A 15,099-nucleotide genomic window follows, 5' to 3' on the forward strand; every position below is an offset into this window, starting at 1 on the left:
GAGGCCTAACTTTACCTACCCCTTGGTCTCTCCCCCTCCCCCTGTCTCAACACGGGGTGGGAGGTCAAGGAGGGACAAAGAGGAGCACGAGGGGGGCACGATGGTGAGGAGGACCTTACACCTGTCCGCTGTGGATCCCGAGCAGACCCGGTCACCTGTTCGCTGTTTCCAGGGACGATAGGAGAAATAACCCGGCTTGGTAAGTCATCTCTGACCTTATTAAACTGTGGTATTGGCGCGGGGTCATCTATCAAAGGGGTAAATTGTGAGTCCTGAGTGGTAGGGTTTTTTGTAATCTGAACTTCAGGGTATAACGATGTCTGTTTTAGTCTGTTTATTTCACTCAGAGGTGGAAATTCCTCCTCGCTTTCTAGATTTAATTCATCTGTCGTCTCTTCGTCAAAGGATTCTACAGATGCGAGGGAGCAGAGATGTGTGAGCCCTCCAAGTTTTCAGTGAGTAGAGATCTGACTGCCTCCATCGTACCTTCGGCTAACCTGGCTTTGTAACGCTTTGTCATCCAGTTTGCCGTGACCTGAAAAGCTGTATCACCCCATGTTATGTGACTGTGATGTGCCATAATCTTAGTGTAGTGTTCCTGCAGTATAGAAAGGCTATTTTGCAACCATGTCTGTGTATTTCTAGCCACTGCCTCCCCAAGTTCCTCCGTGGGGGAGGAGGGTCTGATAAATGCTGTGAGTTTTAATATCTGTCTCCTCATTCCCGTAGGGGGGATTTCGGTCAAAATAGCTTTATCAATGATGTTTTTGTGGTGTATAGCCTGCATTAATTCAAAGGGTTAGGGTTAGGGCAGGGTTAGGGTTAGGGAGGGTAAGGGGGAGGAAAAAGGAGAGGAAAAGTGTTCCGGTGTTGTGCCAAAGTAGTTACCCCCATCAAAAATTGTTTCCCCATTCACGGGAGCGCGCAAAGTAGGAGGAGCCACTTGCCCAGCTCCGTTCTGTACGCTACTTGTCACTGATCTGCAGTCGACGCAATAAAGAGTAAAAGGTGGAAAACAGCAGACTCGATGAATTTAATATTAGTTTCGTGACATTGTAATGTGCCGTGTGGAAGACAATTTACCTTAAACTGTACACTGAAATAACCTGCTGGGAATACTTTGTCTAGAAAAAGACTTTGATACTATAATACTGTAAAACCAGATGCGATCATGGAAACACGTCGCTCTCCAGTGAATTTACACTCAGTTTACACTTTGTAGCGAAGCTATCACGAATGAGTTTGTTTGCAAAATCAATCTCAGTATAACCAATAAGTACAGTAACTTTGGAGACGATTTCTTCTTCACAGCAAAAGTTATGGAGGGATACAGATTTTATCAGGCTGTGTGCCATCGGCTGCCAAAATGTGTGCCCCCCCTATCTGTAATCCATATTGTCTTTGCTATCACAAAGGGTATATTTGCCAAATAAGTCACAGTATAACCAATAAGTACAGTAACTTTGGAGACGATGTCTTATTCACAGCAAAAGTTATTGAGGGATACAGATTTTATCAGGCTGTGTGGCATCGGCTGCCAAAATGTGCCCCCCCCATCAATAATGCACCTTGGCGTTGGTATCACGAAAGAGTTTATTTGCAAAATAAATCACAGTGTAACTAATAACTACAGTAACTTTGGAGACCATTTGGTTTTTTTAGACTTCTTAATTTAACATCTACATCTATATATGTAGATATGTGTTCTCAACAATGTGTGCCATAAGAACACTAGCTGTGGACCTTTAGTGTCAATTATGTACAAGCAAAACAAATAAACACATCTTCTGGTGGTGGGCTTTTCACGCAGAGCTGGTGGAACCACCGCAAACACATCTCACACTGAATCTGTAAAAAAATACATAATTACAAATCCCAATGTTAAAATTTCATTTATGGGAATTGATCATAACATTTAGCAGTCTTTCTTGATGTCATTACCCATTTGTTGTCAGTTTCATGCTCTTCTTCCCCGCAGAAATGACAGATGTTTGTCAAGTCATCTGTTTTAAAAAGTGAAAAAATAGCACATAGAGTATACTACCTACTGCACTTATTACTTCATTCAAACAACTATATGGTTTGTTTCTACAGCCATCATGATGAAAATATTCATGATCTGAGAACGTTGAATGGTGGAAAATGAGTTGCCTGTCTCTAGGAGAAGAGTGGTGGCAATTTGCAGCCTGTGTGTGCTTATGGCCTTTTTTGTAGACGGAAAGTCTATTGACTCTTTTCGCAAGATCTTTTCAGCAAACTGAAAAAGAGATTCTAAGATGACTAAATAGGCTAATATCGTAAATGTTATTTTATAGTAATTTGTTTTCTGTGAATCAATTTCTTTCTTTTATTGTGTAATTATCTTGTATTCCTTTTCCTGTCATTAACATTTATTACAACACAACATTTCCAATATTCTCGTATATATGTATGTATTACGGTTAAGACTTGTACTTTCAATGCAAAGACTCCACATGAGGTAGCGTCCACTTGTTTTGGGTGTTTGACTGTGTCACAAGTCCATCTTGAGACTTTGCATCCTTTTTTTCGCATGAATGCCCTGAAAGACAAGTACAATAAAAACAAATAACATGTTTTAAAATTTTGGTGACACAAAAAGGTGAACAGTATGGAGAGCTTAAGTGTCTGTTGAACATCAAGTTAAGAACACTGACCACACTGTTTTGTTAAAATCATTACTTTTTAAAAGTCTACAACGCATTTCCGTGGACAATTACTTGTGCTTTTTTCCCCGTTTCCGCCCATGATATAGAAATCAATCACTTACACAGTACACTTTGAAGAGATGTGGAGGAGGAGCAAAGATGAAATTCACACATGTATAACCTATGTGAAATTATTTTAGACATTTGTCTGATGTTTTAGTGCTAAACCTCCGCAACACTTTATGCAACTACTAAACATTATTCTCCCCGTGCTGTATTTTCTAATGTAAAAACATCATCTCATACAGACATCAGGTCCTCAAATAAACATTGAAACATGGGGAGACTTCTCTTTAAAGGCAAAATTAACCCATAACACCACAATATCAGAAGGCCAACACAAAAATTTAAACCTGTTGCTGCTAGTTTTTTAATTGTGAGTACCAATTGTTTTTTAAAAAATTTTTGGATTGACATCATACTTATAATTGTCATAATAAACACAAAAATAACAACAGCAACAAAGAGTTTAATAAAGGGTCAAAATAAATTTCAACATTTATCCTTACCTTGTTGATTCCAAACAATTTTGGATACCTTGTTTAGTTTCTCCGAGTGGATCAAGATACAGTGACTTCTTTTCTTGTGGGTAAATGACCTACAGTAAAATTATGTGGAGAATTACATGTAATAATTCAAGACTTAAGATTATCTGCATGCCATGCATTTGTCTTATAAAACTGATTTGATGAATATTGTAAATGCAATTATTTTTTTACCACTAATGTCCAGTGATGATGTTCATTTACAATTCCCAGAATGACTTCATGCTCCATGGGTTTGATCTTAAATTGAAACAAAACAATAAAAATATTCACTTCAGACATAAAAAAAAGAAATGCAATAACATGTTGTTTAGAGTCCTTTTTTATTAAAGCAATTTATGATATATTATATATCATCCACTTATAAAGTACTCTGCGACAGCCATGTTTCACCCCTCATTTCTTTAACCTGTGCAAGAAGCAGGACTATCTTATATTTTTTATAAGTGGTTTTGCACATTACTTCCTCCAAGACTAATAAAGGTCTTTCTAAGGATTGTTTTTGGACATGGAGTTCATTTTCAATCATTTTCAATGCGATCCTTGTACCATCTGCAGAATAACGTTTAATGCTTTCTTAAGCCTGTTTAACAGTGACGTACTCTAATGATAAAAATTTTATTTGTGAAGAAGTTCATGAAGTCATTACTGGTTAACGTTAAAGGGATGGTTGGCTCAAAAGAGCTCTGACTGTCAGGCTGGCTACAGTGTTGAAGAGAAACCTGGGGTTGTTCTTATTTTCTTCAATCAGTGATGAATAGTAAGATGTTCTGGCTTTGCGGAGGGCTTTCTTATAAAGCAGCAAACTATTTCTCCAGGCTAAATGATGATCCTCTAAATTTGTGACACGCCATTTCCTCTCCAGATTACGAGTCATCTGCTCTAGGCTACGTGTTTGAGAATTATACCACGGAGTCAGGTACTTCTGATTTGAGACCTTAGTTTTCACAGGAGCTACAGTATCCAGACTCGTACGCAGTGAGGAGGTAAAATTATTAACAAGATAATCGACCTCTGTTGGGGTAGCGTTCAGATAGCTGCTCTGCTCTGTGTTGGTACAGGGCATTGAAGATGATAACAGTGGGTGGATTATATTCTTAAACTTAGTTACAGCGCTTTCAGAAAGACATCTACTGTGATAAAGTCTACTCTCCACCGCTGTGTAATCAATTATTGTAAATGTAAATGTTATCAGGAAATGATCAGACAGGAGAGGGTTTTCAGGAAGCACTGTTAAATGTTCATTTTCTATGCCATATGTTAAAACAAGATCTAGATTGTGATTAAAGTGGTGGGTGGGTTCTTTTACATTTTGAGTTAAACCAATTGAGTCTAATAACAGATTAAATGCCATGTTGAGGCTGTCATTTTTAGCATCTACATGGATGTTAAAATCACCCACAATAATTATTTTATCTGAGCTCAGAACTAAATCAGATAAAAAGTCTGAGAAATCAGACAGAAACTGTGTGTAAGGCCCAGGTGGATGATAGATGATAACAAGTAAGACTGGTTTCTGAGTTTCACAGCTGGGGTGGACAATGTTAAGCATCAGGCTTTCAAATGAATTAAAAGTCTGTCTTGGTCTTTCATTAATTAATAGGCTGGTGTGAAAAATTGCTGCCACACCGCCCCCTCGGCCTGTGCTTCAAGGTTTCTGGTAGTTAGAATGACTCGGGGGTGTTGATTCATTTAAACTAACATAATCATCCTGCTGCAACCAGGTTTCTGTAAGGCAGAGTAAATCGATTTGTTGATCAATTATTAAGTCATGTACTAACAGAGACTTGGAGGAGAGAGACCTAATATTTAATAATCCACATTTCACTGTTTTACTCTTTGGTTCAGATGTGGATACTGTACTGTTCTTTCTTTGTAATTGTTTATGTTTAAGTTGTTTGTTGCTGGTTTTTAGTTTGTTTTTTGTCTTTTGGAAGCTGACACAGTCACTATGGAGATGGGTTTTTGGGGGGGTAGCAGGAGGAGAGAAGCTGCAGAGAGGCGTGTAAGACTGCAACTCTGCTTCCTGGTCCCAACTCTGGATAGTCATATTTTGGGGGGTTTAATAAATTTGTCCATATTTCTAGAAATGAGAGCTGCTCCATCCAAAGTGGGATGGATGCCGTCTCTCCTAACAAGGCCAGGTTTCCTCCAGAAGGTTTGCCAATTATCTATGAAGCCCACATCGTTTCTGGGACACCACTCAGACAGCCAGCAATTTAAGGAGAACATGCGGCTAAACGTGTCACTCCTGGTCTGATTGGGGAGGGGACCAGAGAAAACTACAGAGTCCGACATTGTTTTGGCAAAGTTGCACATCGATTCAATATTGATTTTAGTGACCTCCGATTGGCGTAACCGGGTGTCATTACTGCCGACGTGAATTATGATTTTACTGAATTTACGTTTACCCTTAGCCAGCAGTTTTAAATTTCCTTCAATGTCGCCTGCTCTGGCCCCTGGAAGACAATTGACTATGGTTGCCGGTGTCTCTAGCTTCACATGTCTGAGAACAGAATCACCAATTGCCAGAGTTTGACCCCCGGCGGGTGTGTCGCCGAGTGGGGAAAAACGGTTAGACACATGAACGGGTTGGTGGTGTACCTGGGGCTTCTGTTTAGGACTATGCTTCCTCCTCACCGTCACCCAGCCGCCCTCTTTCCCCAGCTGCTTGGGGTCTGCCGGGGAACAGCTAGCGGGGCCTACGCTATCTTCGGCTGCACCAGCTACAGGGGCCTGGCTAGCTACGGGTGAATGAAGGGTGCGAAGCCGAGTCTCCAATTCAGTAATCCTGGCCTCCAGAGCTGCAAATATGCTACATTTGTTACAGATATCATTACTGCTAAAGGAGGCCGAGGAGTAACTAAACATCTGACACAATGAGCAAGAAAGTGCAGGAGGGACAGGTGAAGTAGCCATGGTGCTAACGAGTCAGCTACGAGCTAAGCTAAGCTAGCGAAACAGTACAGAGACAGTGAGTGAATACTTTGGCTATAAATTAGGTAGTGAGTACACAGAAAGTGTGCTTCGGATGAAGCACGTGAAGATTATACTATGAAAACAGAATGTATGTAAAAGTTGTTAATTTAAATTACTAAGCAAATAAGCTGAGCGAGGGAACACCAAGTGACAGCGCCACCAAGAGTGCAAAATGTTGATGAATGAATCAAGATGTTGATTCATTCAATCCTGAATCAATTTTTAATATAAATGTATTTTGCCAGAATCTCAGGTTAAAGCTTCCAAAAGTATTTCAACAACAACCAACCAGATAAAACAGTAAATGAGAGCAGCTAAACACACAAAGATGAAAACACAGAGCGTGGATCGTTCACTCGACGGCACGTACACGGACACGCCGTCGGGGCTGAAAGTGGACAGCTCACAGATCCTGAAGCTGCAGGTTTCATCTGTCTCCAACCAAAACTGACTGAACCAGCAGCAAAAGAAGATCCAAACTACGCTTTACGTTTGATGAACATCGTCATGAATTCTCTCTGACTTTGACGTTTACTTCCTGCACAGCTCTCTCTCTCTCAGTGTACTTCAAGAACAGTTTACCTTCAAAAATCTGTTTCCTGCATTGTTCACTGCTTATTACGCACCAGTCTGCTGTTGTGTTCACTGCTGTCGGCCTCCGAAAACAAAGCCTCATTTCTGCTGTTCAATACTGAAGAAATTTAAACCTTTTAAAATGATGACAGATTACAAACTCTCAGCTGTGTCTGTAATCAAACCTCTGTAACTTTGCTTCACTTCAGTAGCATCAGGTCATGTTCACATGTTGATTCATGGTTTGCTTCAGTTTTTGATCGACTGCAGAATATTTTGAAGGTTATCTGCTATAAAAAGCCAGAACAGGAAAATCTGCTTCATGTGTTTCTGTTTGATCCTCAGTGACTTTGACACAAAGGCCTCTGCTGTGATGATCACACCTCTGATCAAGTCTCACAGTGTCAGCTTTGTTTTTATACATATGGATATGTGCTGATAAATGATCAGAATTATAATATTTCCCACTGTCTGCTGTGTGCCGTGACCTTTGACCTGCTAAAGACAGTCAGCTGTGGATTATTCATTGTTGTGTCTGATACTTAGAACTGTGAGGAAGAACACTACACAGTTAATCAGGGTCCCCTCTCTCTGAATCAGGGAAGGTGGGCAGGCCGCGTGTGGGCCGCAGGCCATACGTTGAGTATCACTGTTTGAAATGTGAACATTGTTCTGGTACAGTCAATGGACTAAACCAGAGAAGAAGAAAACAGACTTTACCATGAAGATCCTCAGTGTGGATCAGTATAATATCAGCCTGATGTCTGCAGTTTAGTGTCAGGACAACTTTCACATCATATTCATCTCAGCACAACTAAAACATGCTGACTGACCTCAGAGTTTCAAGTCCACATCCTGGACTCTCCAGGAAACCACACAGATGCTTCACTCCTGAATCCTGCAGCTTGTAGTTGTTTCTCAGGTCCAGCTGTCTCAGATGGGAGGGGTTGGACTTCAGTGCTGCTGCCAGATAATCACAGCTGATCTCTGACAAACCACAGTTCATCAATCTGTATAAAGAATGAAAGGTAACATCATTTTGACTTGCTGTCACCTGGATCTGGACTAATAAACACTGAAGCTCTGAAAAGGAATACAAATCATTTTCTGCCAACTAGCGACACACCAGCAGATAATGGCTCAGAAAGCTAAAATGAGCCAATCATTTCTGTGTTTAGTTCCCCTGAAAAACAGATCTGATATCAGCAGCTCTGAGTTCATTCATCATTATTGTCCAGTGATGAGATTTCTGCTCCGTTTGGTAACAGTCAGCCAGAGGTGGGTAGTAACGAGTTACTTGAGTACGTTTTTGAAAAAAACGTACTTTTAAAGTACCTTTTTTGCACGATACTTTTTACTTTTACTTGAGTACATTTGTGAAGAAGAAACGGTACTTTTACTCCGCTACATTTGCAAAATTCGACTCGTTACTTTTAAAAAAAAAAAATTAGTTTAATGCATTAGATAAAATGCCGCCAGTGGAGTTTCCGGTAACTTTTTTACCAATGAGATGTGGCCGTACAGTCACATGACCAGTTTGAAATTGTGGCGAGCAGAGCGGCCCAAGCGTTTCAAAGTAGCGGACACACAGTAAGAAGAAACATGAAAAATGGCAGAGTCTACGCTAGAGCTGAAGAGGATGAACAGCCTTGGCCTCATATACAAAGAATGTGTCTGTGAAGGTTCTCAGTCATCCAGGTCATCGTAGTCAAAGGAGCTTGCAAAGAAAAGCGTCTGGACTTCTTTAAGTTACTTGAAGACGTTTCACCTCTCATCCGAGAAGCTTCTTCAGTTCTAAGGTCAAATGGTGGAGAGTCCCAGATATAAACCTAGTGGGAGTATCCCCCCACAGAGGGACAAAAGGACCCCCTGATGATCCTCTAATCGCCTGAGCCAAGGTGTGAAACTGGGTGTGGGTCCCAATCAGCCAGAGTTTCGGGTGTGTTCATTGTGAAAACTGGCCCCACCTTATCATGCGAATTCCTGAGGTCAGATGGCCCAGGATGTGAGTGGGCGTTAAGGCGTCTGGAAAGGGATCTCAAAACTGGATTATAGATGGCAGAGAGTTGGTGTCGTAAACCCCCGCCTCTGTTCAAAGATGGTCGCTCACAGTGGACATAGATGGCTTCTTTCACTCCTCTTTCAAACCATCTGTCCTCTCTGTCCAAAGTCAGCAAAGAGGCACAGAAAAGAAGACCAGACACCAGCGAGGGAGGATAAGAAGGACAGACGCAACAACATTGTCATCCCCTATGTAGCCGGTGTATCAGAAAAACTTAGGAGAGTTTTCTCCAAGCATGACATCCCGGTGCATTTCAGACCCAGCAACACGCTCAGACAAAAACTGGTTCACCCGAAAGACAAAACGCCAAAACACAGACTTAACAATGTGGTGTATGCTGTACAGTGCAGCGAGGAATGCCCAGACCTCTACATTGGAGAGACCAAACAGCCACTTCACAAGCGCATGGCACAACACAGAAGAGCCACCTCCACAGGACAAGACTCAGCTCAGCAGTCCATCTGCATCTTAAGGATAAAGGTCACTCTTTCGAGGATGCCAATGTTCACATTTTGGACAGAGAGGACAGATGGTTTGAAAGAGGAGTGAAAGAAGCCATCTATGTCCACTGTGAGCGACCATCTTTGAACAGAGGCGGGGGTTTACGACACCAACTCTCTGCCATCTATAATCCAGTTTTGAGATCCCTTCCCAGACGCCTTAACGCCCACTCACATCCTGGGCCATCTGACCTCAGGAATTCGCACGATAAGGTGGGGCCAGGTTTCACAATGAACACACCCGAAACTCTGGCTGATTGGGACCCACACCCAGTTTCACACCTTGGCTCAGGCGATTAGAGGATCATCAGGGGGTCCTTTTGTCCCTCTGTGGGGGGAAACTCCCACTAGGTTTATATCTGGGACTCTCCACCATTTGACCTTAGAACCGAAGAAGCTTCTCGGATGAGAGGTGAAACGTCTTCAAGTAACTTAAAGAAGTCCAGACGCTTTTCTTTGCAAGCTCCTTTGACTATACAAAGAATGTTTCGCTTAAAAGCAGTACAAAAGAACAGCTATGTCTTCAGCGTCGGTGTCTTCAGTGAGAGCCAAAACAACAACTTTTCAGCATGAAACAACTCAACTCGTGTAACCTGAGGAAACGGTAAGTTTTCTGTAAATATCTTTTTAGCTGTGGTTAGCTGGATTTCAGTCTTATGTTACAGCAGCTGTGTCAAGCTCGAGCTGCAAGTCATATTTTCGGCGCTACGTTGTAGTGAGATAAGTTTGTGGGTGTTTTGTGCAGCTTCGGCTGTCCCTTTAACTGCTCGCTGGTTAGCTAGCGTGAGCTATAAGCTAACAGCTAGCCTGGTTAATGACGCTAGAGTTCCATGCACATGCAAACAGCTCGTCTCTACTGCTTTAACTGTTAAAACAGAAGGCAATACTGCGGGTGACAGGGTTTATTATGTGAAACAGCAGCTTGTTTCGTTTAAACAGTCTGCATTAAGCCGGGCAAACACTGCGATATTATTTTATTTTTTCAGTCACGTTATTCAGCTCCTGCTCAAACTGTACAATTAAATCGCAGAGGTTAGAAGTTCATAGGTCACGATGCAGGGTCTCACACTATACGGCCTGATGCTCTGATGCGACCTGAGTGCTCAAACTGTGCGTCCATAACATGAAGCTTATCATACAAAATCTGTCCCTCGCTCTCCCTCTTTGTGTCTTTCACTCACTCACTCACACAGACACGCACACACACCATCAACTTTGCTAAATTACTAATGGAAAACATTGACCAGGCAGCTGTGATTGAGCAGCAATGTCCATCCAACTCTTTTCATGGTTGTTGTAGTCGTGATAATTTTGTGAGGCCACATTTAAAAGCCTCGGATACGGAAGCGTAGAGCTGCCTCATGTTAGTACATTATACCTTTCACGTTTGAACAATATAATATCACATTCGTACAATATACATAATTATCACGTTCGTACAATATACATATTGTTCAAACGTGAAAGGTATATTGCACGAACATGAAAAGTATATTGTTATGACAATAAACTTTTCACGTTGTAACGTGATATAGCTCTATTTTTCTTTTGCCTGGGTGGCAGCTCTACGCTTACGTACTCAGATGAGCTTGCCTCATCCTACAAGTTGTGCCTCCATCTCTTGTGTCCAGATCACACGCTGCACTGCCGTGCTGCTCCACCTTTTCTCTTTGATTTCTGTATTTGTGCGTGCGCAGTGTGAGAGGCTGCGTTGAGGGGCGACAGGATTTCAAACAGGTTTGATTATCTTGCGACCATACGATTGTTGATTGGGAGCTGGTCGTGAGGTGTTAACTGCTTTTCGTTACCCCATGTATACTATACGATGCACACATGATTAAGGCAAAACTCGGGCCGATCCCCAAAACGGTTGCACGACTGAAATCGGCTCAAAATGGGCCAAAAATCGTACAGTGTATGGCCAGCTTTTGGAGGCTAGCTCCAAACAAACATCTGCAGCTTGGCAGTGTATACAGCACTATAATGACCAGACCTAATTCTTTTGAAAACCTTACATCTTTCCACAGGTCTCCACTTCATCAGACATCACCTAGACACAGAGCTGGATGAGGCCAGCACAAACAGCGGCCTATTCGACGAAGATGATGGATCCATGGGGTCAGGAAAGCCAGAAGCAGGGGAGCTGGAGAGGTACCTTTCATGTCCATTCACTGGAAGTGTGGATCTATTGCATGGCTTTCGTCACATCAAGAAGCTGTCGATCAAAGTCAATACAGTTCTTCCTGCATCTGGAGCTTGTGAAGGACTTCTTAGTCATGCAGGACTCATGTTCACTGCTAAACAGTTACAGCTTCACAGCAAGAACCTTGAGAGCAAACTGCTGCTGAAGCTTAACTGTTATGACATGCATAGGTTCTTTCTCTTCAGCACCCTCTGCTGGTCATAGTGGGAATACTCACCAGCTTATATTTTGGTAGGATTTTTCTTTGTTCCTGTGGGTAGAGGAAACAGGAGGCTGGTCGCTTGTTAGGCTGCAGAATATGCTGTTGCTCTTTAAAACGTTTCTGCCTTGGAGAGTTATTGCTTGTGAGTATTAATGTACAACATGTTTACAAGTTTATTTGGTGCATTTCTATTACAGAGATTTGTTTAGAAACCAGTTATTTCATCTGCTATGTTTATCTTTGAGGAAGCTAAACTCGCTAAGTTGTATTGTGATCAATACTGAGTCGCTGTTGATTACACATACTATATAACAGTATAGTTCATATCCTAGAAGTGTGAGTAAAAAGGAAAAGACATCTTGTAACATTTACTTTGTGTTTGTTTTTAGTTTTACGGGAAGAAAAGGATGTCAATCATTGAACTACTGATGAAGTAAAAAGCCTTAAACTTACTTCCGCCTCCAATGTTCATTGAAACCGTTAGCTGTCTGTCAAGTTGGGTAAAGGGACGCACAATAAGGACAGAACATTAACCATCACCTCACTGAGTGAAGAAATGGCACATTTTTGCTAAAAATGCAGAAATAAATGCACACCCATACAATTTATGGTAAACTGAGCTGCCTTGTATGAACATATGTTGAAGATGCCTCGCTCTGTTTTCTCTGAGGCTGTTGTGCCATTTGGAGCAAAAATGAATATAAAGTTTACAGCATATCTTGTCACTGGAAATTGTTTGCACTGTTTATATATTTATATTATTTACTGTAGGTATTGGTGAAAAAAGCTTTATGTTGTGAAAAACTGAAATCTGGAAATTAGAATTGTTGTGCCTTATTTTGATGTCTTTACATATATTCCTTTTGAAAATAGTAAAATTTGTATATTTATTTATTTTTGTTTGTCTGATAACATTTATTTAAGAAATAAATCGGACATTTAAAACAGTTACTCGCTACTTGAGTAGTCTTTTCGCCAAGTACTTTTTTACTCTTACTTGAGTAACTTTTTTGACGACTACTTTTCACTTTTACTTGAGTAATAATATTTTAAAGTAATGCTACTCTTACTTGAGTACAATTTTTGGATACTCGACCCACCTCTGCAGTCAGCAGATTTTTTCCTGCATGTGGACGTGAACAGTCGTACCTGACAGCAGCAGGTAGCAAACAGAGATCATCTTTCCAGCTGGAACTCTTCACTGAGCTGACCTCATTCAAAATGTTCTGGAGTCAGATTCAAAATAGGAAACAGTCCAAATGTGTGTCTTCACTCTGACTCTGGATCAGATCTCACTGACAGACTGTGGACATTATGGAAGCCTAAATGTGACACCATCTTCCTCCTTCATCTGCAGATTAAAGCCAAACAAAGATTCTCATTAAAAGTCTGCAGGTCTGTATTCTCTCTCAAGTGATGTATTCTCTCTACCTGTCTAAGCGACACACACAGCATACATCCCTAGTTATACACAGACATCTATGGGTGCACTAAGGTTCGTTACATGGAATATAAATGGAGCTGGCTCCAGAGAAAAGAGGTTAAAAATATTTAACCAACTCAAAAAACTACAGGCAGATGTCCTTTTACAAGAGACCCACAGACCTCTTAGAGGTTCGAGTGAACTTAAAACACCTGAGTTTCCTAATGTGTTCTCAGCTTGTTATAATTCTAGACAAAGGGGAGTAGCAATTTTAATACATAAAAATATTAATTTCACAGTACTCGATACAGTTATAGATCCAGAGGGCAGATTCTTAATCATTAAACTATCTATACGTGATAAAAACATATGTATTGTAAGTGTATATGGTCCAAATGTTGATGATCCCTCATTCTTTCACGGTTTTTTTAGTACACTCTCTGAACACTTAGATGGCACACTTGTTCTTGGAGGCGACCTCAACCTTGGACTAAATGAAGACATGGATAGGCTCAATACAGCAGGAACTCAGCGTAATTGGCAATCCACAAATATAATCAAACAGTATATGAGCGACTTTGGTCTTTGCGATGCATGGCGCTCCCTTCACCCCACCAGTAAGGAATATACTTTTTTCTCACGTCCATCACTCCTACTCTCGTCTGGATTATTTTTTGGTCAGCTGCTCACTGCTGAGCGACATTTCAGACACTGAGATTCACCCTATAGCTGTCAGCGATCATGCTCCTGTATCTTTAACACTAATGCACAAGAATAATACTACGCCAAGTAAAAACTGGAGATTTAATACATCACTGCTTAAAGATGAAGACTTTATTAAATATTTTAAAAAAGAGTGGACTTCATATTTAGACTATAATGACACTCCCGGAACATCAGCTTCTGTTCTATGGGAAGCAAGGAAAGCTGTGATGAGAGGTAAAATAATTTCTTTCTCATCACATAAAAAGAAAAAAGAAAACAAAAATATTCAGGAATTAGAAAAAACCGTCAAATCACTAGAAGAAGCCTACGCGTCCCACCAAGATCAGGAAACATTGAACAAAATACGCAAAACAAAACTAGAATTAAATGAGATAATTGATAAAAAAAAAAAAAAAATTCTTAGTACAAAGACTACGCTTACAAAATTATGAACATGGTAATAAATCCGGTCAATTTCTAGCAAACCAGCTAAAAATAAATAAAGAAAAAACAACTATATGTGCTGTTCAAGATTCATCTGGGAACACAATATATGAACCGAAACAAATAAACAACATTTTCAGGGATTTCTATAAAACGTTGTATTCACCACAAATAAACCCATCTAAAAAGGAAATTGATCAGTTTTTGGACAACATAACGTTTCCAAAATTATTAGACACCCAAGCAACGGCACTGGATTTGCCACTGACATCAGGTGAACTCCAGGAAGCCCTGATAAGTATGCCCAATAATAAGGCTCCAGGTCCAGACGGCTTTCCTGCAGAATTCTACAAAGAATTCTGGACGATTCTAGCACCAGTTTTCTACAGAACATTGTTGGAAATCAAAGAAAAGGGCAGACTTCCATCAAATATGAATTCTACAAACATTAATCTCCTGCTAAAACCAGGCAAAGACCCTTTATATCCCTCAAGCTATCGTCCAATATCCCTTATAAATGTAGACCTTAAAATAATCTGCAAAGCTCTCTCAAAGAGATTAGAGAAAATAACCCCCCTTTTAATTCATCCTGACCAAACTGGTTTCATAAAAGGTAGGCACTCATCAACAAATACACGCAGATTACTTAATTTGATAGACTACTCATGCAGTAAAAACCTTGAAACTACAATATTTTCTTTAGATGCAGAAAAGGCATTTGACAGAGTTAACTGGAA

At 40.6% G+C, this 15,099-nt stretch overlaps 2 protein-coding genes across 6 annotated transcripts in view; both read right to left on the minus strand.

The window, feature by feature from the left end:
* Nucleotides 1–1,634: 1,634 nt before the first annotated feature.
* On the minus strand, nt 1,635–3,508 carry LOC146391816 (sentrin-specific protease 2-like). Its single transcript, XM_084917459.1, has 6 exons — nt 3,446–3,508; nt 3,236–3,324; nt 2,455–2,560; nt 2,152–2,257; nt 1,942–2,003; nt 1,635–1,848 (listed from the first exon to the last, which is right to left on the minus strand). Exons 1-6 carry the CDS (start codon nt 3,500–3,502, stop codon nt 1,756–1,758), a joined length of 513 nt encoding a protein of 170 aa, XP_084773585.1. The 5' UTR covers nt 3,503–3,508; the 3' UTR covers nt 1,635–1,755.
* Nucleotides 3,509–7,622: 4,114 nt separating this feature from the next.
* Nucleotides 7,623–15,099, minus strand: part of LOC146391817 (protein NLRC3-like) — a 94,253-nt gene continuing 86,776 nt past the window's right edge. For all 5 annotated transcript variants that reach the window (XM_084915783.1, XM_084915793.1, XM_084915775.1 and 2 more), the window contains one exon: nt 7,623–7,833. In XM_084915783.1, coding sequence (XP_084771909.1) covers nt 7,638–7,833 — 196 coding nt within the window. In that variant the 3' untranslated portion in view covers nt 7,623–7,637. The remainder of the gene's footprint in view (nt 7,834–15,099) is intronic.

This window comes from Perissodus microlepis, chromosome 3, assembly GCF_051167445.1.
Source record: "Perissodus microlepis isolate ML-2025 ecotype Zambia chromosome 3, ASM5116744v1, whole genome shotgun sequence".
In the NCBI taxonomy this organism is placed as follows: domain Eukaryota; kingdom Metazoa; phylum Chordata; class Actinopteri; order Cichliformes; family Cichlidae; genus Perissodus; species Perissodus microlepis.